Genomic DNA, 24,624 nt, shown 5'->3' on the forward strand with positions numbered 1-24,624 from the left:
CAGCTAACAACGCTCAGCCCCAAGTCTCTGCACTGCTTCAGAATTCTTACTCGGTGGAATAGATGTGCAGAGCCAAGAAGGACCTGGTGCTGCATCCAGCTTGGTCACACTGCTCAGTGCTCTGGAAGTTAATGAGCAGTGATCAGTGCTGAGTGAGCAGCTGAACAAGACCTTCCACACAGCCTGGATGCTCTACACAGGGTGCTACATTCTATTCACACAGTACACCTTCTTCAGCTTTTTGCTGCTGTCACAGACAAGTGATGTATATATTGTAGATCCACGTAGCACAGTTCATTTCAGAAGACTAATATCATCGTGGTCAGAAGAACAAGGCAGAGACAGAGCCAATACAATATCTACTGTCATGTTAAAAAGTATATACAGGCAGAATGGTGTTTTTGGATTACTGTCTTTCTTTTACAGTAATTGTGTTGCTGGAACAACCTGCAAACAAGAAAGCATACTAGTTTTGTGTTGTACCTAGTTAATGATAGATAATTATTCTTGGAATTATTAAAGTATGTTTTATTGTATACTACTATGAAAAAAAGAGAGGGGAAAAAAAGGATATTTATTTTGCCAAAATACACATCTGACTTTGATCCATTACATTCCAGAACAAATGCATCTGTGATTTTCTTACCGAAGTGTTACAACATTTTACATGAGTCAGTAACCTTAACACACCGTTAGCAGGAGCTGCCAAACTCTCACAAATTCAGAGCATGTGCTCAGATAAAAATTATTTAATATTTGCCAGCATCATCGAGTTGGAAAAATTAATTTGCAGCACGTACTTTGGGAAACAGACCTGCACTGTTTTGTAAATACACAGGTGACATTTCAGTCGCTACATTTTTAGGAGTATTGATGCTGGGAGGTTGAATTACAAAATGACAAACTTTTATATCTTTTCTAATCACACCTGCCAGGATCCTGCAATTTTCTGTTAAGTAATCTATTCTCTTCAAATGGAAAGTTGTCAGGTTTTAGTTTAAAATTGAATGGTATGCAGGTTTGTCAGTTTTTCCTTAATCAGATTTATTACTAACACCAAAACATTTTTACACAGCACCTTTCATTCTGATAGATCTCCAACAGCTCTATAAAACCTCTCTGGTTCTGTGCAATTCCATCCTCCTCCTTATAGCGCAGCCACTTCCAGGACAAAAAGAGCCACCTACTTGAATAATGGCTGTAAAGGTACTACAACAGTTCTTAGGAGAGGCTACAGCTCAACACTATCTCATGTTAGAGCTACAAAAACAAACATGAGGGATACACTACAATCACCCTTTAAGTTCGCTCATAGCTGAGAGGATCTCATGCAACTCAATATGTGGTAGACCCATTTAACTTGGCTACTATTCACATCCCTTCATTTCCAGCAGTCCCACTTCTGCTCTAAATAAGCAAATTCTTTCTAAGTTCACTCTATAACTTATTGATATTGTCTGTAGCAAAACATCCCAGGAGAGCACCAAGAAGACCAGTAAGGTTCAACTGTCTAGCAGAGATGGGTCAAACGGAAATGAAATTGTACTACAAACTCTAGAGGCTTTGAAGAGGAACTGATACAGACTGTGACCCACACGCTGAATTTCACTGAGGGCTGAAAACTCATTTATACAGAATACACTGCTACAACCTGAATAGCGCAGAACAATTTTATTTCTTTAATCCAATTACACACCTTACCTGAGGTCCATACACCTTGTAATTGAAGTAACAGCAAGTCATGCAGAACTTTACTCTCAAAGGGTTTAAGAAACTCCAGACTTACTTAGACCCACAATCCAACCTGCCTTTTTACCGCAGAAAGCCAGTAAGATTAAACTGCATCTCTTCATTTCCCTCTAGAAAGCACGCTGGACACTGTTCAGACAGGAACCTCTCAGCAAAGATAATGAAACTCAGCAGAATAGCTGCCCTCTTCCTCTCTCTGAGCTCTTCATCCATACAACTCCTACAATGGATGAAGAAATAAGAAGTTTCCATCCTCCGCTAAGAAAGCAGTGCTTTGCCAACAAGAATGTTGTTATTTTCTAGAACTCGTGCTCTGTATCTGTGATTCTGCACATTAATGGTCTTACTTTAATCAATGATATCAGTATTATCATTACCAAATCCAATGAACTGCACATCCATCTTGTACATCTGGACAAACACAAAATAGTGCTAAACTAGCCTCAAAAGCTGAAGTGGACACTGAAATCTAGAGAAAATGGGCTTGTCAACTTCTGATGAGACGGCATCTTCCTGATGCAAACTTCTAGCATGCACTGATGATTTTTATTCTTCTGTAAATATTTTTGAGCATACACATGGTCATTTGGCATTTCTAACCACTCTGCTGAGATTAAGTTTTTGCCCAGTCTTAGACAAGATGAAGCACAAGAATGGCTTACTTGAGAATAAAGTACAGAGAGCAATTTTATGCAGCACGTCCTTTCTCACACTGCCAAGCCATTGTAACTGCTACATGCTTGACCTGTAGAAGCTAAAGAGCAAACCAGATTAGAAGGCTCTTGTTCCAAATCAGAACTCAGTTGTAAATTTGGCTCTCCTCTTTGCATCTACGCAACTAACACAAAAGATTCCAGAACCTTGCTGTTTAACAGGCAGAAGCAACAGCTCTGCTTATAGCAGTGTATGTTCCAACACACACAGCAGCCTGAGAGATCACAAAGTCAAGGGCAGCTGAGTTTCCTGTATGTAAAAGATCGAGTCCCACCATCATAGCTGCAAGAACTATCTGGCCACAAAGCCAAATTCCTGCAGTGGTTGCACTTAGTGACTGCTTTTTTTTTTTTTTTTTTTTTCCTTTTTTAAACTTCATCTTACCTGGAGTCATTGCACTGTTAAAATGTATGTAAAATGTAAAATGTTAAAAAGAATTCTTACATTGTTCAAACAGTCGTTAAACCAGACAATAAATTGCTTTTTAATCAATTAGCTGAATCCTGCAGCTGCTTAAAATGACCATACTGTATCCACTTAGAACTCTTAGCAAGTTCTTGTCAGAACAATCTCTTTCCCACAAGCTATGGCCACTTTGGCTTTTAGCTTTTTATTTCCATGCTCTTTCACGGCAGAACTTGACAAGAAGCTTTATTGCCTCTTTACCTGAGGCCTATTTTTCATTTGCAGTACCTACAGCTTCTAAGGTTTAAAGCCTTCAAAATACCACTGCGGAGCAAGACCTCAAAAAGTAATATCAAAAAGGGGAAGGAAGGCAAGAAAGAAACACTCTGATTAAAAACAAAATAAAGTAAAACAAATAAAATGCTGTTTGGGGAGTCCCACTTTGTCATTTCCCCACCATCCCTCTGAATTACCTTTTTTGCATCACAGTAGCGGAGCGCAAAGGTGTGGAACTGTGGAAAGAAACCTGGCTGGACAGCTGCAATCTGTGTGTAGAGCTCTGCAGGCCGTGACATGGCAGGGGTTCCCGAAAGTAAGATCACTCTCCTCGCTGCCTAGAAAAGCAAAATGGGACATCCCTTATACAGGTGACAATATAGATGACAACTGCAATGAGGTTGTCCCTGGCCCCAGAAGAAAGCCCCAGGGCAATTGTCCTATCACCATAAAGAGAGAAACATTTCACTTTTCAAAGATACTTTTATCCTTCACTTTTGGAAGGCTCTCAAGGACAGCACTTAAAACTTCTAGGAAGCAGGACAAACCGTATCATTTCTTATTCATCATGCACATGCTGGAAGGGGACATCAATTTTTATGACAGTTCTTTTTGAATTGGCATTTACGCACAGTATGTGTTAATACCTTATGTCTGGCTCAACGTTTCATCTGGCATTAGGATGTCACAGGAGCATGACACACATTCCTCTCAGGTATATCTCACCTCCGAAATAAATTCTCTTGTAATAAACCTGCCACAACAAGCCATGAACAAACTGCCTTACTCACAAAAGCAGAAGGGGGACCTAGAGAAGTAGAGTTTTTCATGTTTTTAGGGCATTTTCTTTTTAATTCAACTAGGAAGGAGAGAGAGATGATGCCGCCTGAAGAAAGCTGCCCACCTAGCAGCCATTCTGAGTATATGCACAGCTTGCTAGATGCTAAAACATGAGGTAATCAATAAGAAATCACTTAGGAATACTGTTAAAAAAAGAACAAAAAACAACACAAAAACCTGCTTTTATGGGATACAGGAGGGAGGGTAGACAAACAAAAAGAACCCACACAGTAATCTGAAGTAGGTGCTCACAAAAAGTGAGGAAAAAAATAATTACACCATAGACATCAAAGCCTCCAAAATGTATTTCTACCCTCTTATATTCAGTGTTATCTAATTCTATTATTAGACAAGAGCGATGAATTTCTACTGCTGTAAATTCACATATAGTAGTTAAATTACAACTGCCTTGTAATTTCCTGCATAGTTTAAAGCAAGTTCATTAAAATAACAAAAAGATTCTTGAGTGACATCTGTACCAGCAGCTCATTCATATTTAAATGAAAAAGAAAATGAAATTCTTTTATCATTTCACTGAGATCTACCAGTCACCCAAATCTATTCGAGATGATTCATCCACTCATCAACCAAATGTGGTGGGGGAAAAAGAAAATAAGAGTTCACAGATCAGCTACCGGAAATTAATTTCAGGACTTTATCAGATATTTATATACAGGTTGTAACCAAGGTGAAACTTGCCTTCCCCCTCTGTTAAGCAGATCAGAAGGAAGCGTGACAACCCATAGGATCGCACAATTCTCACAAACCTTAAAAAAAAAAAAAAAAGCAGGATATTTATCACAGCAAGTAAGAAGAAGCGTCCAACCTTCTGACATATCAAAAAGGCATTAAGTTCACACAAGACAGAGGTCCCTACACTAAGAAGAAGGAAGGGTGACAGCCAGTGCTGGGAAAAAAGACAACATGGAGGCATGGAGGTCACACATACTTGCAGAAGAGAGCATATCAAGGTCAAGATGAATGGGAGGGAACAACAGCTGGGACATTTGCAAGCAATGTGTACACATAACAGACCAGGAACATACTAAATGCAACATAAAACCAACTGTGTTGAGAGCTATACCACTCTCAAGGCTCTTCCTCCATGGATGGTGCTCCTCAGGAGCTACACAAGACAAGGCTGGAATGCTAATTCCCTGGTAGTTACAACACTTGGTTGGTCTCCCATCTCCTTCAATAATCCTAGAACAAGTATCAAAATGAGGAATCCAGAAGTTACAGGTCATGTGAACTCTATACATGTCCAGCTGTTGCTTCTGTGTTTGCATCATATTTTTGTACAGAAAAGCACTTGCTGAGGATTTGTGATACATCTAACAATTAACCATTTTAAAAATCAGGAGAACTGAAAAACAACCCATATTACTTAAGCAACAGCTGTGAAGAACTAGAAGTAGTTAATTTCAAAAAGTGGTGCAGAACACAGGTGGTCTGACTCATTATCCAAGAATCCCTTTCAGTATTAATAACCCTAATAGAAGGAGCCCAAGGGAGAGGGGAAAAAAAAGTTCCAAGGCAGACAAGGTTTCAAGCGTTGAAGACTCACTTAAATGCTGGGTGAAAGAAATGTCTTTGATTCACAGATCTGTTAGTAGTGGCAAATCATTTTCAATACATGCCCATAAAGATTTGCTCCTGCAAATCCTGCAGAGAAGTCTCTGCTGATCACTCTTTACTCTCATCTCTCAGTGAACTTTCTGTAGTGTTAAAAAGTGAAAGTTTACCCTTTTTCTTCCAAGTTCTGTAAGAACAGTATGGAATAACACACATAAAATATGACCACAGTGACAAGCATGGACTCTTCACCAAAAAACAGAATAGTTACCAATTTCTATGTATCTCCACATAGAACAAGTAACTTCAGCTACAAGTTATCATGAAGGCATGAGGAATAACCATGACCAGGAGTACTTCTTACTCTCTCTCATCTGTCCTTGAGATGATTCTCAGAGCTACTTTCCTTTGAAATTGCTTAAAGCAAATCTGACAATGACTTGACTAGTCAAGTCATTGACACTCACTCTGTAGACCTGAGTAACGTAAAACAATTGTGGCATTGCAGCACACACCAGACACCAGCAGGAATGATTTCTGCAGCTGTGAAAAGATTTACGAAAATTACTTTTGAAAGTTGAATAATTTATTAAGCCTGATGGCACTTTAAAACCCAGCATCCAACTGACTGGAAGGGGGAGTGGTTATGGGGTGGTGCGGAGTGTTATGCCACAAAGCTAAACATGCAAAGAGCCTCATTAACATACAATGACTGCCTCTATTGTAAATGAATTTCACAGCATGAGCTCTGCCATATGCTAACAGACTTACACTTAAAAAAAGTTTGGCTGATTCTGACTATATAATTACTCGTGTCCCCAGATTTTGCTTACTTTGTCGTTTTGAACTGCTTAGCTAAGAACACATTATCCTGTGAAATTAGAAATCTGAGAGTGGCCATAATGTAATGGGGATAGTAAATGTAGTAGAAGATTTGACAAAGGGAAAATATTGCAGCTGTTTTGGGGAGTCTATTTCCGTACTTGGGTCAGTGTTCTGCATTTCATAAGATGATGTGGTCATTCCAAAAAATATAAATGCCTTTCTCTGTTCTTAAATGACATCCAGACACATCTTCTCCCAAATGGTGACAAACAGCTCCGACTAAACCAAATTACCTCCCCACTTAGAGAATCAGCTTCTCTGATTTCAATACGACATTCTTCCTCACACAGCAGGTGACAACAAGTAAAGGTTGCTTTATCCAATCCATATAGATTTGTAATGCCTAAAGATAGCAGCTATTTCCTACAGGGTGATTTTTCTGTTCCCTCCTTACTTTCTACCTTCATTGCTGACCTAATTCCCTTTATTATTTTTAAGCATCTCTTTATTGAAAGAAGCACGCAGAGTATCAGATTCCAGCTACCCAATGTATTTGGACTTATGGAATAGAAACAAAGAGCTTTAACCTTGTACATATCACAATGTGCATTATGTTATTAACGTGCATAGCAGCTCAGTAAGAACAATTTCATGAGTAATATTACCCAAATGTTGTGCAAAGAAGCCCATAGAGAAAACAACAAAAATAAGCCCATTTTATGTCACCAGGATCTTGAAATACCATGTATTTCTCAGTTTCTAACTCAGTTCTTCACTAAAAAATTACTGTTGCTCCTCCAGAAACACTTATCCATATTCTACTGGGACCTTTCTCAGTTTCCATTGCTTTGCAATTATAGAACAAAGACAAAATAGCTTTTTGGATAGCTGAAGGATGTAGAATCCTTTTCACCCAAGTCCCCAAGAGATCCTTCTACAGATCACTGAAAAACTTCCATTTCATTGTTTCTTCCTCCTTTACTTCCCTTGGGACTTTGTTGTTTTACGGCTATTGGTAGCATGCCTTCTCTCTCCTCAATACTTAATGTTTCTGGGCCAGTCTAACCTCAGAAGGAGAAAACTAAAATGTGTCTGGAGGAGGTAACATCCTGGGAGGCAGATGTAGGACAGAGGAAAATGGAACAACAGTTGTCAACAACACACCCAGGAGAGCAACTCAGTCCCAGCCATGACACCAGCTCAGTCCCAGCCATGACACCAAAGAGAACAGCAAGGCGACAAGCCCTCTGAATGATTGCTGCAGCTCTGAATAAAGGACTGGGACAAGTCAAGTCTGAAAAAAGTGACTGAATCAAAGCCCCACAGCATGAGGCTATTGTCAATTTGATATACATGGAAACAGGACAAAAGGGCCACTATGAACATAGGAACTTCTAGCCCTCATGCGGGCTACAAGAGATGCTGAAGTAGGGGACAGATCTCACACGGTTACTTGCACAGACTGACCAGCATGGAAGTTAACTAAGCTTGAAAGCAGTGTTTTTGCCATGTGCCAAAACATCAAATAACAGTTTTCCACTATGGCTTTCAATCCATTTGCCTCCACAATTGCACAGGGTCACACACTGTGTACAGGCCTGGCCACCCAAGTCCTTGTGGGCAGGAGAATCACACTCTCCCCCACATACAGGTCTGCACAACCAAAAGCAAGCACATCCACAATGGGAAGGGGGTAAGAAATCCAGCCTACACACTTTACTGACACTATTTCAGCTTATTCTATTATATTCCTTACCTAATGGCAAGTTCCTCTCTCAAAGTTCTGCCTAATAGGAATCGTGTCTTTATCCTTATTCTTATGAATCTGTTCAGGTACTTCAGAAGGTAGTAAGCATGGTTATTGCATACAAGACTTTAAATGCTGTAATCAAAGGTTAAATATTTCAGATACTAAAAATTCATCCTGGCTGTCTAACAAAGCAGATTCAAAGTTAACATCCAAGCTAAGTCATCTTTATTATGAATGTACTGATGTATAATCCTATTATTGTGCAGTTCTGTCTAAACATCCCCAGCAATCTTTATATTTCACTTAATATTCAAATGGAGAAGTCACAGAAGCAGATTCTACTGAGATAAAAAGAATCCATTAAGCACCAAATACTCCCATTTTTGCCCAATGACTATTTACTATACAGATGACAACGTAAATTTTAAATACAATGTTCAGGTGATGAAATCTCCTCATATCCTGGTTGGTCTTTCAGACAAAAAATTGCTGCAATATGCAATGCCAGTAGTGGGCACAAGATCATTCACTAGCAGTCGAGGACAAAGCTGCCAAAGGGTACTAGATTTAGAGCAAAATACATGTTGGAAAGCAAGGAGGGCTAATGGGTGGCTATTACAGACAACACTTCAAAAACTACAGTCAGGGAAATAAAGTCTCTAAAGGTTCTGATCCTCTCTTACAGCATGCTGCTCACACATGAGAAAAGGCACGATGCAAATATGAAACTCTTAGCACTTCTAGAAGACTGAAATTCAGTTTCAAAAGCATAAGCTCTCAGTGCTTTAAAGAACAGCGATGTAATAGCATAAAACTGTAAATTCTCAGTAATTTCATATAGGCAATTAACCTCTATGTAACAGGCACCATCTTTCACATCTTACAGTCTGCAAATAATTTTGACAAGCTGATCCTTACCAAGGTACAAGTAGGAAAGTAGACCAATTTTTGAGCATTCTGCAAAGAGGTAAAAATTGTCATTTTGTGCCATTTGTGATTATACACCCTTTTGGGTGTACTTCAAAATGCTCATAAAAATCACACCTCCTGCTTAGTTTCCAAACACAAAAGGACTGTGACTAAAAATAACTAAAAGTGATTTGGAAAGCTAAGAGAAGATAAGAGAGACTTTAAGGAGAATGACAAAGTTACTAAGGACAACTGCCTTTGCCCTGACATTAAAAATCTTGCACATAAAAGTTGGTAGCTGTAAAAGCCATCATGGGTCAAACCTTCTTTTTATATACACCTATTGATAACTATTGAGAAAAAACTGCACATGTCTTGTTCTAATGAACAGACTTTGCAGTGTCTAGAAATTACTGCTACTTTTAATCTGTGAAAGGCTATTAGAGACAATTTGCCTCTTTGATCCCAGGACCACAGGCAGATATAAAAAGTCACATTTCTCCAGATACCAGCTCAATACTTCCTCCCTTCTGTGGACCGCCTGCCTTGTTTACCTCACACTCTACTACTTCCTACTAGTTCTTTAAATTCAACTGGCAGAAGCACTTTTGTACCCCAACCACACAAGCACATTGGAGGTTTGCAGTAACAGAGCAGAGGTTAAAACTAAAGCCAAGGAAGGTACTTATATAAGGTCATTTTGATATGTCATAGTGATTTGAGAGCCAAGAAGTAAATGATTATGATAATTTACATTAAATAAGCTGCACTGATACTACTATATTCTTTCTACTCATCATGAATACATTCAGTAAGTTCTGATGTTCTCTCTTTCCCATCACCATAAAACATACCATTGGCTGTAATGCAACTAGATCAAGGGAGGTTCTGAAGTTCTTTCATTGTATGACAATTAGTGCTTAAGTCAGAGACAAATTTTGCTCTTAAAGCAACAGTTACTTGGACTTCCACAGGCACAACAGAAGAATTCAGCTGCTGGCTTAGAGAGTAACACTGCTTGGGGAATCTGGCCTTAGCTGCAGGAGGTTTGGCATGCAGCATACGTACCTTAAGTAGAGGCATGGCAGCTCGGCACCGCGCTGTTTTTATGTTCTTTAGGTAATGAGATTCATCCTGAAACAAAACAAGCATGAAAATGAAGACAGCTCTGATCCACAGTCCAACTGCAGGCTAAAGAACAAATTCCCAATGCTCTCAGCTATCTAATATTACAAGCCGGTCATCCCAGAGGATATTTCAGGTACTGGGATAGTTGCATGAAAATCTCAAATAGAAGACAGTACGGAGAGTAGTAGGCTTCCTACATTCAAACCCACAGTTGAAATTGAATGGAAATCAAACCTTAAGGCCATGAATCTCAAATGCTCACAAACAAGTGAAAAGAGGTGGACAGAGACAGGCGGAGAAAGAGGAACATTAATTCTACCATCAGTGCTTGTTTGCCCCATATTTCCACCCTGATGCCCCTTTAAATGCAGCAAATATAGGAGGCCTATACATTGCTATTTCCCTAAATAGAAGGTTAATGAAAACAATATCGAAAAAAATAAAACTAATTAGGATCCAACTGCTCTGCTGATAGGGCTCACCAGGTAGAAAATAGCCTCCTACTTGGGATGTCACCCCAAACAGCCTTCATTTCTTCTGCTGTAGCAAAGCAGACTTGGACACAAAAAGTAATTGGCACCCTCCAAGGGTATATTCTCATCTTTCCACATGCGGATGAGCAAGCAACCACGTATGCTTAGAACATGCTCAGTACATCTGCTCAGTCTCCTGGGTACAGCCTTCTCCTTCCCAATTAACAAATAACCTACATGGATAGCCCCAGTCAGTGAAAGAATATTGAATGTAAAAGCAGGGAAGCTCAGCATTCAGTACAACTACTTACACCTGTAAAAACCGGGTCCAAATCTGAACGCACAAACACACAAAAAATATCTGAGCTCAGGGGATTCCAGTGCAGCAGCCTTAGAGCCTGAGTTGCTCTACAGAAAGCAGCAGCCCAGACAAAGCAAAAACCTGTACTTCCACTCTGAATGCCTTGTACAGAAGGGGGCAAAATTAATTCCCTCATGAGCAGTTTGGTCTCCCAAAGCCCTCATCCACTCCCATATTCCCACATGATGCTGAGAAAGAAAGTTCCAAGTGTCATAATCACGGAGACAGGTGGATCTGTTTACTGAAAACTACGCTGAGAATGTGAAACACTTGCAAGAAGGTTTATAGACACTTACAGTTTTTACAGTCTTTAAAGCTCAATTTGAAACATAAGGTGTTTGGAATTTTTAAAATGTGAAATCTAGAAAAATGACCTTTACCACAGCTCCTAAAAAGACGAAAAAGCAAGTTTCAGAATCATTTATAAAAGTAGCAGTACACAGTATCAGTGACAGTTTAATGCACACTGTCAGTTGTACTCAAACACAGGAAGACTTTTTGATGCTTCACCTGCATACTTGGTGTTGAGATGTTATCTGGCCTGTTGAATAAATATTAAATTCAACACCAAGTCCAATTACCAAAAATGACAAATTCCAAAGCTACTGTATTGACACAGCACATACAACACCTTAGTCTCCTGTAAGGGACATATCCAACCACAGCGGAACCGAGGAGGCACCCTAACCAATGAAAGAAAAAACAAGAGCCTCAAGAACCAAAAAGGTTTCAGGGAACTCTGCTGTTTCTGCTCACAGAGATAATCACAGCCACAATTCTAAGACAATTTTAGTCCTAAAAATGGCCTGATTTACACTTCTCTGCTATACAATCCTAAGGATACCTCATTTGCACTATATAATCGACTTCAAAACTCCAGCATACTACTTACAATAATAACTACTCGGAAAGTGCTCTTGAGTTGCTTGTCCATCTTGCTGAGGAGATCAAAGCTGATGATGTTAATCAAGCTTGCTGTTAAGCTGTCTTTGCCAGTCACTATAACATTAGTGCTTCCTGGTCTCAAGGATGGAAGCCACCTGTGAAATGCCTGGAAGAAAGGAAAGCGATTAATTGCATTGCTGTGCTCACATCCACTGCCAAGATCACCAAACCCACCACAGGTAATAAAAGAGCATCCTCACAGATGCTTAGAATAAGGAACAATTCCACTTGCCTTTAGATACCAGGGAGGGCATAGAAGGGGTTTACAGCCTTCACAAGTCAGCGCTGCTAGTAATAGGAAGATCAAAAACAGCACTCAGGATGTAAGGCCAAATCCACCTTCCACAGATAGGAAGGCTCAAAAATGATTTATTCTTGCTTCTTACTGAAAAAGAAATCTGATCTGCAGTAGAAATGTGTGTAACCTCCTGACAATGCTACCTGCTGTGTTTGTAGCCAGAAAACGCAATGAACACTGTTGACAGGGAAATTCATCATTTTCCCACTCAAAAGGAAATTTCAGACTCTGAAATACAGCATTCTGAGCAGTAAACATCTCTCACTACAGCAATGTTTACTCCACAATGAAGTATAATACATCCGTACCAACTTCCACTATTCCTCCTTCTTAAAAAGCCTACCAAAAATGAAAAATACCACCATCACCCAATCACAAAAAAAAGATCAAAATGACACCACACTAGCTGTAATAGGACAGCAGATGAACTACATATGGGAAGTAATTCAAATCAGCTTCTCAAAATGCTCCACACACTACAGGAAGATAACCTCCTGCAAACACATCTGTTAGGTACTGAGCACCCACCATTTCCCTTCTAAATCTATCCCCAACACCACCAACCTCTCTGCGACATTTCAGTCCTGCCTACCTTGCTCTCTAGAGGACTGGCTGGTACTCTAGCAGACAGGACCTGGTCTCTATAGCAATGTATTCAAGGAGTGGTAAAGGGAAATGGCATCTCTGACTCAAGCACCTTCATCTGTGGCAGTCCCCCAAGCCTCATTCTCCTGTTTATCCAGGGAAGTGGTGGAGTCACTTTCCTCAGATCAAGAGAAAAGAGTGGACGTTGCACTTAGGGAGATGGTTTAGTGAACACAGCAGTTGGACTAGATGATCTTACTGGTCTTTTCCAAACTTAGTGATTCCATGAACTACATGCAGCAGGCAGATGATTCAAATGCTGACAGCATATGAGAAATTAACAATTGCCAATACTTCACCACTTACAAGCACCACAACTAAAACAGACCAGTATGTGGGCAAGGTTAGATCACAACCCAAAAAAAAAAACCCAACAAAACCATGAGGATGATGCTATGCAAAATTGACAAAGGCAGCAGAAGTAAAAAGGATCTAGAAGCTCTCAGATGTACTGCTCTGCTCTCCCCTTTTAGAAAGTTCATTGTGCCTACTTCACAGAAATGAGAATCTGAGCCTCTAAGTGTCAACACAGACCTCCAAATGCACACCTGTAGCACTTCTCAGTCCTTCTTGCTTGCTTTCCCTTGCACTTAAAATACATAAGTACTCAATGGCATGAGCCTGGGAAACTGAAAACTAAACCCCACACTTCTGAGATGAACACAATTTCAGGCTATTCGGCTCCAGAGACATAACAAGAACTTCACATTAAATGTATCTGTACAGAATGAATCGAGGTTAAAGACCATAACTTTCACCTTTTTCTATACCTTTTGTCAAACGTTTTCCTTAGATTCACATCATTCATTTACTGAAAGCAACACAGAAAATTTCAAAGCAAATCTCCTAATAAATACCTCCCACAACAGCCTCCCAGGGAATCTGGAGAGTGTAGGATAAAGGAAATGAAGCACTCAAGGAGAAAATTCTCACATTACTAAAATCTCTTAGAGCAGGATATAGGAGTTTGGCTGTAGGTACCCAGGACTTCAGTAACACGGGCCCAAGACTCCTCCCAGTAGGTCTTCAACAGGAGCCATGGATACAGAATAGGTATTGAACCACAGGTCTGTATTATCTCACTAGCCTACGGCAACTAAAAAGCCTCAGTGTACAAGTCATAACAGCGATTTCTTTCAACCAATTACATCTCCTAACCACACAAACTTTCTTGGGCTTCTGATTAATGGCGATAAAAGACTCAAAGGAGTCATACCCTTGACAGACTGAAAGACACAGTGTGACAAACATTTACTGACAATGATAATGGGACCTCATGAAAAGAGGTGAGAATGCCATCAGCTGAATTTCTATTCCAGCAAGTCTAGCTATAAAGGGATTGAATACAATCAACACTTGCTTCAATGCAACTACTGTCTTTGACATTAACGTGCAAAACACCTCTTTAGAGCTAGCTGACTTGCAGGAACAAAGTTAAGAGGCTCAGAGGAGATATTTTCTCTAGATCTCCTTTCCAACAGCTGGACCACAAAAAGAAAACTGGCCAGTAAAATAAAGTAGGCATATAACAGATGGTCAGCACCACTGTTAAGCAATTTCTCTGCTCTTAAGTTTCTAAATAAGTACAGATTTTACTTCCTTCACCTGAAAACACATCTTTTTTTAAAAAAAAAAAAAAAAAAAGTTTAACTTGTCCTGATCATAACACAGAATAACCATCACTCATGCCCTCTACTGGCCATCCACATAATCTTAAACTCACAGTACCTCTGCCCATGTAAACCTCACAGAAGAAGGAGTCACCACCAGCAAGGGCCATTCCTTTTGGTAGTACGCAGCGATGCAGATTGCCTGAACAGTCTTGCCCAAACCCATGTCATCCGCCAGAAGTAAACGTCCATTCTTTAAAACTGCAAAACTGGGGAAAATAGAGAAGGGAAAATACTATTTATAACATGGTCACACAAATAGCAGTAACTATGGGCTTTCCTGGATTGCATTTAAAATTCAGCAACTAAACACTAAACATGGCAGAAATAGGGCCATGTGAAAGTTCCTCTCTACATACAATTAGCAATTTTATGCCTTTCATTGTCAGGTTTCCATTTCCTGGCACTTTCCATATGCATTACTATTTTAATACAAACAAACAACAGAGATGCACTGCACTGGGTTAGGAAAAAGATGACCTTACAAAAGCATCATATGACAATTAGGCACATACTGAATCATGGGATAGAGATGAGAAATGTATCACTTCAACAATTTTATGAGACTAACAAAATGCTATTTTTCCATCCTTACTAATGATGAAGAATTCTAGCTGGAAACAAAAAGTGTGTCATACAAAACACACACACAGGCACACAAAGTCAAACAAAACAAACCAGGCAAAACATGCAAGAATCCACAATGTATACACAAGACTATGGAGAAACAGTAAGCCCTCCCCATGAAAAAGAATGAGGCCTGAATCTATTGAACTGTAGGCGAGGATTAGATCTTAACAGCACTCAAAAAGGACCTACTTCACACCTTCCCTCTGAAAGGGCATGAGGCTTGTCACAATTTTAGAGTCCACTACTGAAAGGTCAGCATCAGGAAAATCCATCTTCTGTGATGTAGAGTTCTGTATTTGAGCAGCAAAGGCTTGTATGACTGCCTCAGGAAGTGGCTCCACTTCTACAGACACAAGGCTCTGGAACACTTTCACTGCAAACAGAGCAGTTGATTATCAGAATGGGAAACATACACACATTAAGGACACCAAGGTAACATCCCTTGACCTCAACATCAACAACAACATTATTTCCTACCTCTACACAGCTCAAGAAAGTACTACATCACACACTCGTGTCAGCCTGGCCTCTTCCCTGAAATCTATTTCAGCACCAAATGATGAATCACATTCCCTCCCCTCATCTTTAGACTTGATTATAAAAAACTGAAAGTCTGATGCCATCATTCAGAGATGATTGCTACTAATACAGCTGGAGCTGGATTATTCACATTGAGGGCAGTTTAGGGCACACTTTACTCAGAAATGAAAGTACGGATTGGAACAAAAGAGCTCTTGAAACCCAGAAGGCAGAGGCATCTTGGGATTCTGCATTAAATATCTCTGAGGTCTCCACCATCCCTGAGTACATGGATCAGGAGTTACAAGACAATTACCTAAGGGTCACACATCCTCAGCTTTGAAAACTCTCTTCTCTTCCTGTTACCTAAATTCACACCAGTTTGGTTCTTTCTGAAATGTAGATAATCTCCCATTCACCACTTGGATAAGAAAATTCAGAGTCAGAACTTACTCTTGTACTGCAGTCAGTGGCACTCAGCCAGCCACCCCCCAGGGACATGACACCAACAGCAGCTCCTTGCTCAGCTGGTGCACTCTGCCTTTCACCAAGACAGAAGTTCTGCAAGCCAGAAGCAGCCCACAGGCTGCCACCTCAATCCCTCAACACGACTGATGTTTGACTTGTGGCCTCTCTTTCAGTCTCTCTATCCTCCCCTCCACCCAAAAAAAAAAAGTCTTTGTAATCTAACAATAAGTTTATTAAAAAAAAATAGCAGTTTAAAACACGATTGCAAGGTCCCTGCTCACTACATGTTTAGTAATCAGTCTCTGACCACTGACTGAAATAAAAGGCACCACTGCACTATGAACACAAACATTCACACACACAGATCATTTATGGCAAGGAGGCACCTTATTTCAGTAGTTGGTTTGTATATGAAGTCAGAAAGATAGGAAACTGCTCTGTTTGCAAAAGCGACCAGAGCTATGCACACTGAAACAAATACTCATGACACCAGCAGCAAATGCACCTCCAGAACTTAGCTGAAATTAGAATATCTATCTCCAAGAGGTAAGCGGCAGAATGGATCTCTGTCATACAAAGGGAAAAAGCAATTCAAAGAAATATACATATGAAAAGATTTCCATTTGTGGTTGGGCTGTGGCCAAACTTTTTAAACTCTCCAGTTCAATTTGTACTTCAATAGCAAGAACTCTCCATTCTACAGCACAAGCTTGTTATTACACTCACAGACTGAGCTGTATGTTAGCATAATTGCTACAATTTGCTCACTGATAATTCTGTTGCTATTGTTCTGTACATGAGCTGGGAGAGTGATTAAGATGTATCTGCCACCAGCATGATTCATCCAACAGACACATTTTACTGAAGTGACCTTTATATAAAGATGACTGAGCAACTAGGCAAAGAGACATTAACCTCTACAAACAGCTCCAAACTAACAGATAGCATTGCTGGAAATGGCAACCAGCTTTTTATTTTTTTTTCCCTGGCGTAGGTAAATTAACAGGCACAAAGCGAATGCTGCTCCTCTGAAAGGCACGTGCTACAAGAAACCTCAAATGCCCTCACAAATTACTCTTTGCAAGAACATCTACAGAATCTTTTGTGGTTTAGTGTTGGGTTTGATTTATTTTTTTTTCCTTTCTGTTTGACTTTGCTTTCCTTAAATCTGTGGGATTCTGAATTAATGCAATGTGTAAAACTGCCAGCAAGCATAGTGACAGGCTGGGAGATGATGCATTTGCTCAGACTTTTTACTACAGGATGGGCCCGTAGCAGTTACAAAAGACCCTTTTAAAAAGCAGTGTGGGCTCATCAGCTCCCACTGAACCCAGAGCATGTGAGCATCACAATCCTGGAGTTTCATAATAGTCACCACCAAGACATGCTCACTTTTTTCACAGCCTGCCATTGCTACAAGGCCCTATCACAGCTTTCAGTCCTACAACCATTACTAACATAACAGGCATGCATCACAGTCACATGTAGGTAATTATTAAGTGTGCTTAAGTATCCCATGAAAGCATCAAGCTAAGTTGGCCAAAACTATTTGGAGCAATGGCATTTCAGCTCTGAAATGCTCAGTCCTAACCCAACATCATTTCAAAGGATGACTGCAGAGCATCTTGCTAATGGTCCTCCTGAATCTTACCCCAATCAAACTCCACAGCCACATATACTCACACAAGTACCAGGGCAAACACATCAGGCCAACCAGAACCATAAATCATAATACTTAGTACTTGCATAATGCTATTTACCTCAAAGCACTCTATTAGCTTCACTAAACATACAAAACTAAGAAGCAGACGCACTAGGAACGTGCTGCTTAGACAGGATTATTCTGCAAAGTGGCATCCACAGAAAAGTTGTGCATTTCAGTTCAGTGAGTCAGTTTCAACAGCACAGCATGGATGCATTAATGCAGGGGCCTATTGGTCAACTTCTACCAAGAGAAGGACATTGCAACAACACAATGTGCTTTGATTCCATCTGTAAGGGATGGAGTGGTTTTTTTTTAAAGCACCTTATCAACTAGCACTGAAATGTTCTAGTAGGATATAAAATCCTTCTTCAAGATGACCTTTGCTTTAAGCAAATCTACAAATTTTTGTAAGAGTAACAAGCAATTCTTGTTTAGCCAACAGTGTAGGAGTGCTTGGCCAACTCAGCTGTAGAAGAAACCTGAGCTCTAACCTGCTTCATACGTCAGCTGAAAATCTGGTGTTATTAGTAGCACCAATATATAGAGGCTGAACAATATCAGCTAGACAGTCAGCATCCAGATTGCACCTGTGGATGAGCTGGCTGTTATAGAAATCATCAGTTGACTTGAAGGCCTAGTACTCTGATCTGAAAAGTCAATATTTTCTGGGTGTGAAATGAAATAGCACAATACTGAGCACACTTCTTCTATTCTGTAGTAAACTAAGAGGAAGAACTGGAAGTAGAACAGCCTGGTAAGTTTTGCTCTGCTCTCTCTTCTGAGCAACGGGTGGCTGTGCAATTTTATGAATTGATGCATGCAGAACAGGAAACAAAACATTATGGGTAGGCTGGCACTGAAGATTATGAAAATAAACCTAAAGACAGCCCATAAAACTAAGGCTCGGTAGCAACCCTGCCTACCTGTTCAAAGCCTGCAAGACAAAAGATAGGAATTCGTTCTCCTGCAGTTCCTTAGTTCAGGTATAGCTGCTGTACCTTATAAGCAGTAGCAATTTTGTAAAAGTTAATATGGGTCCTCTAAGAAGCCGCACAGAAATTCAGCAAAGAACCTTACAGAAACAGGCCAGTATGAGTAATACATATTTATACAGTTTTGAGTCTGGGTAAACACTGTAAGTGTCTGACAAAGCAGAAAGACGCTTGCTTCATGGTTCATTAGCCGCTCATTTCATTGGAATGAAAAGGCTTAATCCAAGAAATGAAGCTACAATTCACTTGCCTCCCCAGAAAATAGCCCTAGACAGAAAGAAAAAGAAAAAAAAAAGAAAATAAAGGTCAGCTACTCACTCAGTTTGGGATAGTCCTCCAGTAAGAAATTCCACTTTCTGGTCTTCATATCTGCAATAGTTTAAATAAATAAATAAATATACAAAACACTATTGTAACTTTCTTAAGACTGAATTCTCTACCCATAAGAATGCGGTTATCCACACATATATCTTCATTTCAAAACAGGTTTAACAGAATTCCTACCTTGCCCAGCCATCAATTTTCCTCCCCTTGTCTTCATGATAAACAAAGAGTTTGAAGAAAGTCAGAAACATGGACACTGAAAAGTACAATGAGGTCCTGACTTGTTTGGCAATTCTACATCCAAGTAGCATGTGCCTACAACCCCCAGAGAAGACAGAATCCTGAATCAGTAAGACAGAGTGAGCCAAGTAGAGCTCTGCCCAAAGAACCAGAGCTCCAGGATTTGCTCTCCACGCTGTCACTGACCTGCTGTGACAGCACAAGTCACTTTATCACACTGCACCTCATTCCCACTTAACTGGTGGGAAAACTAGAGTGTACCTTTGAAATCTAAGTGCCAACAAGAGAAGTACTCTACAACTCCACTCGCCTCATAAAATATCAGTAAAGCTGATAGTAAACACAGTCTGCTCAGACAGCTGCAGCCAGTTGACAATAAATACAAGAACTTGAGCAGGCCTCTATGCTGGCAAACTGCCATCACATCCCACCTTGAGAGCAAACATAATGCCAAGTGCTGAAATATCATCTTGACTAATAGGCTCTGAAGAAGAGATTCTCTGGCACTGTGCAGGGCACAGATACACCACTACACCAGAAGTAAGCTCTCAAAATCCTCACCAAAGCACATCCTCTCACAATATTTCAAAGGCTGATGCCCCCACACACTCCCTCTCCTCCATATCACGCACAGCACTTCAAAAGCAGCCCCAGTAATAATAAAGTAGAGACTCACCATAAATTCTGGAATTCATCTGTTTGAACACTCCAACTGCCTCTGCAGAATACCCAATATCAACCTCAAACCGAGAGCGAGAGATCAGCACACACTTCCCTTTGATGAGGGCTGCAGGTTTCTTCCAGTTCTTGCACATTGTCAAGAGGGATACCGTATCAATCCTGCTGCTGCTGAAATCAGAGCCTGATGACAAGTCAACTGCATTTTCCCCTTCCAACGGTGCCAGAATCACTGAGGAAAGTTGACTAGCTGCTTTCACTAGTAAGAAAACATAAGATACTAAGGTAAGACTGGAGAACACTGGTAAACTACTTTGGGAAAAGAAAGGACAAGAAGATGACAAGCAAGCCAAGCACCTTCACATTTAAAGGGAATTAAGATTCCTCAGTTTATCTTAGAGGGACAAAGAATAGAGAATGGTGGTACACACTGAATGCAGCAAGGTCAGGGCAAATATGCAAGAATACGGGAATCAGGGCTCATTCAGAACTGCTACTACATTAGGCTCCTGCTGTCAGCAATCCCAAAACATGGGTCACCAGGCCAGTCCAGGCAACCTGCAGAAGCACATTCAGAAGTAAATTGCACACGGCCATACCATTTTCACATAAAAAACTGCAGAGATATGGTGATCAATAGTATGTGCCTGGGAAGGTTGGAAGGTGTTTCTGCAAGTAGCAAAGGAGAAAGATCTAAAAATCTGTGCCTCTCTCTTCATACAGACATCTGATAAGCAAACCCATCAAGGATAAATGCTCAGTAAGCATAATACTGTAGGAAGGAATCTCATCCAAAACCACAGATCCCTCCTTTGTTACAAGACCATCACCTTTTATTGTAACACAGCTTACTGTTAGACTTGTATTTCTGCACAGCCAGGTGGCTCCTATCTTACAGTTTGCAGCAACCACCTGTGTCACGATGCTTGGGCACGGGGAGAGAAAAGACATATTTTTACCAGTTGAAGACCACAACTAACAACACTAACATGCATTACATTTTTCCCTTCTGTCTCTTTGTCAATCTATATCCACACGGCTGTCTTTATAATTACAGCTGAAGTTACAGTTTAAGAGAAAAAGAAAAGCCTGACATAATGCAATTTCCAAAAATCATTCTTCTCATTTGAAAGTTTCTTGGTGCAAGGACTCCACTCTCATCTGTACTCAATACACTTCAAGTAAACCAGCAGCACTTAAATAATGAATGTGTGTGGCAACCCACATGGGAAGCTAGAAAACCAGCACTCAACTGTGGGTTTTTCAAAGTGCTCAACACAGGCCTAATTCTGTTCCCACTGAAATCAATAGTGATTTATCACTAGCTTCAAGACAATGCACTTCTGAAGAGCTTACCTGGCTCGTTCACCTGTCATCTCTCAATCTTTGCAGAACAAAATGACAGTACAGAAAAAGATAAAAACCATCCTTGGTAGTTCACTTTCAGCCTCACTCAGAGCTTTAGAAAATTAGACTTTTTCCTTTCCCGACACCCAAAATTAATAGGAAAAACAGTAAAGTTTAAAAAGAACGTACTTCAACAGATCTATAAATCAAGTATTAGCCAATAGTCAGTTGTCAATACAGAATCCGCTTTAATCAGGCTTGTTGATTCCTAAGCAATTCAGCAACTGCAGAAAAAGTTAAATCTAAGCCAGGCATTTAGATTGCATCAAAAAAATCGTATTTCTAATATCCTACAAAATGTCAAAAAATAATATGAGCCAGAAGCCTAAAAGGTGGGCATTATGTTTGAGTAGCACCATCTTTTTTTATTACTCCAGACAATAACGAAGTAAAATCACAGAGAAAGGTTACAGTGGTGATCTTAAGTCTTAAGTGCCTTTCTTATCACTCAGCAATCCATTTACTTACTGAAACTGCTGTAATGTTCCAGGCTGAAACTCCATTTTTTCGTAGCAGGATCTAAAATAGGGCAGAATATGAGTTACATGGGGTAGAAAAAAGTGGTGCTGTTAAACGTTTATGCCATTTTATACATGCAGATTTCTCGATAGAGATCTGAAAGACAGCATGCTCAGGCTTACAGCTACACGGCACCAAATAAAGCCATAGGGCACATTAATGCTAAGGCAATGAGGATGCAACAGTCATTCACAGGGAGCATCAATATATGTGGGGAAACAAAAAGAGAATACAAGAAATAAAGGCATGGAAAGAAGATCAGCAACTTGCAAACTCCACTACTTGCATTAACACAGTTAATACTCAGCCCGTCAACTCAGAAGTGGCCTATTTTCCCATACTTATTCAGTAATAAATTCCTTCATTCCCAAAACACTGACCAGCTCCCAACACTAAACTTCTTCGAGCACCGTTCATATAACTCCTGATTTCTTGGCTAAATCCAAAATCAAAATTTTATGCTCAGAATTTCTTTTCAATTTCAGCTGCCTTGACTTTTCCAGTACCCCATTAATACCATCCTATATATTTGATCCCAACATTAACTGCCCCGCTAAAAGCATAATGCTTCTACAATTCCAGCATATACTGAAACTACAATCAAACAGAGCACAGAGAAAACAGCTATCAATCAATTCTTACCATAGCTTCTGGTTGGTATTGTCTTAAACAAAGCAATCAGGTCAGCATTATACCCTATTTCAACCTGGAAACGGTCTTCCCCATATTTCACACATTTTCCTTTTGTAACGTTATTTGCTTTCTTGCAAGAGGCAGCTTTGATAGAGTCTGCAACAGCAGGGCTGGTCAGCTTCTGCATCTTACCACTGGCCAGAAAGGCACCACTTCCACCTTGTCTTTCTGTTGATCTGTTTGTATTTATCACCATTTCTGAAGCACTCAGAGTGGCGCTGCTTGGTGATGAAACAACTTTAATACCATCAGCGTTACAGTTACCAGTTAAATTAGGGAGAGATGTTCCTGTAGGGTTTTTGGAAGCTGGGTAGCACTTGGGGTGTTGGAATGTACCAGGATTAATTAAAGCTTGTTGTCCATGTTGTCCATCTGAGTAACGTTGATGGGAATAACTCAGAGAATTTGGGATCGGTGTAGGGAACTGCTTATTGCCACTTGTTTGCTTTGAGTCCTCTGAACAATTCTTTTGTTGCTCTCCCTGTGAACCAGCCATCTGTTGGTTCGCAGTGTAATGATTATAATCTTTCCGAAGATAGCTCTTCTGCTCCACAGGACTGTCTGGATTCTGTTGGGGCAGGCTAATGAACCTGACATGATTGTTTTCTTGCTTCAAGCTTCCTCGATTGTCTGGATTCTGTTCTTTTACCCGAGGCCCATTGATCCCCAGCTGCCCACCCCGCTGGGCTGCTAGCCTCTCAGCTCTCCTAGCCAAAGCCTTCTGGCGGTTCTCTTCAATTCTTCTCTTTTGCTCCTCTGTAAGGCCAGATGACATCTTCACCAGTTCAAAACAAACTTGAGTCTGTACATCAGTATTTCATCTCAGAAGCACCCGTTTCTTGGTAGGAACGGAGGGCAGCCTAAAAAATAAAGCAGCAGGAAGTTTCACATTTGCCCCCAGCAACAAGCTCAACGTACTGACAACACATTACTATCAGTCATCGATTCCTAACAACTTTTCAGTCCTCAGGCATCTCACAGCACATAAGACACACACACACAGAGGTGAGTGTCAGCTCCTCCCTTGAGAAAGCTCCTCTCACTGTTGTGCTTGTTTAGAGCTTACAGAAAGCAAGCAGCTGGCCCCCACCACGCCTCCCTAATCCACCTGCTCCTTGGCCTCACATGTGAGAGGCTGCCCACCTCCTCCAACACTCAGAGATGCACTAAACTAACCGTACAAAGCCAGGCTCGCTCCTCTCGTCCCCACCCCCCTCCCAGAGGTTACGTTCCATCCCTGCCCCAACCCTACGGGATAGGGAACTTCAAGGCCCACGAGCCAACCCACAACCAACACACTTCCTACCCCCGCTGCCCACAGAGGCACCACACCGCCGACCAGGCCCCCCACGCCCTACCACTGCCCCGCTGCGACCCGCTATGGGCTCAGCCCTGACCGATCCTCCCCAAACCCCCGCGTACCCACCAGCGGGCAGAGGCCAGCCCGGCCGCCACAAGGCGCGCAACACCGCAGACTACAATACCCATCAGCCCCCGCTCTGTCGCCCGATGACGCCAAGCTGTCTGAGAGGCGCGCGGCGCACTGGGAAATTGAGTCTTCCCCGCGCGGCGCCATTTTAGGGACTCTAAGGGAATCGGGGCGGGTGGGGGCGGAAGTAGATTCAGCTGTGAGGCTTCCATTGTAAGCTATGGGGTTTCCGTTGTAAGCTATGGGGCTTCCATTGTAAGCTATGGGCTGAGGTTTTGTCCTCTGGTGCTCAGTTACAAACAGTAGTAATGCATTATGAAAAGCTATGCCGCTGCCTTCATAATACTGTAATTATTCACGTTTTTATTAAAGTTCTGGGGAAAAAAAAAAAAAAGCGCTTCCATTAGTTGTAATTATACACATCAAGTTGATCTTCCTGGACAGCTGGAATTCACCT

General features: G+C 40.8%; 1 protein-coding gene across 9 annotated transcripts in view; it reads right to left on the bottom strand.

Moving 5' to 3' along the window:
- The window catches only part of SMARCAL1 (SNF2 related chromatin remodeling annealing helicase 1), a 33,376-nt gene extending 9,156 nt beyond the window's left edge, over nucleotides 1–24,220 (bottom strand). For 5 of the 9 annotated variants that reach the window (XR_014947877.1, XR_014947878.1, XM_085552238.1 and 2 more), the window contains exons 1-10: nucleotides 24,165–24,220; nucleotides 22,688–23,598; nucleotides 21,995–22,045; nucleotides 20,118–20,378; nucleotides 19,196–19,246; nucleotides 15,383–15,566; nucleotides 14,622–14,772; nucleotides 11,898–12,056; nucleotides 10,112–10,177; nucleotides 3,342–3,482 (exon numbers count right to left, since the gene is read on the bottom strand). Coding sequence is in view for 7 of the 9 variants with exons in the window: in XM_085552238.1 (XP_085408364.1) it covers nucleotides 3,342–3,482; nucleotides 10,112–10,177; nucleotides 11,898–12,056; nucleotides 14,622–14,772; nucleotides 15,383–15,566; nucleotides 19,196–19,246; nucleotides 20,118–20,378; nucleotides 21,995–22,045; nucleotides 22,688–23,513 (1,890 nt within the window). In the remaining 2 variants the exon portion in view is untranslated. Of the gene's footprint in view, nucleotides 1–3,341; nucleotides 3,483–10,111; nucleotides 10,178–11,897; nucleotides 12,057–14,621; nucleotides 14,773–15,382; nucleotides 15,567–19,195; nucleotides 19,247–20,117; nucleotides 20,379–21,994; nucleotides 22,046–22,687; nucleotides 23,599–23,914; nucleotides 23,936–24,160 lie in introns of those variants that run through there. The other 4 variants (XM_015868826.3, XM_085552235.1, XM_085552236.1 and 1 more) reach the window with 4 other exon arrangements.
- Between the last annotated feature and the right edge of the window lie 404 nt (nucleotides 24,221–24,624).

Source organism: Coturnix japonica, chromosome 7 (genome assembly GCF_054131305.1).
Source record: "Coturnix japonica strain WE chromosome 7, WE-NBRP24, whole genome shotgun sequence".
Taxonomy (NCBI): Eukaryota; Metazoa; Chordata; class Aves; order Galliformes; family Phasianidae; genus Coturnix; species Coturnix japonica.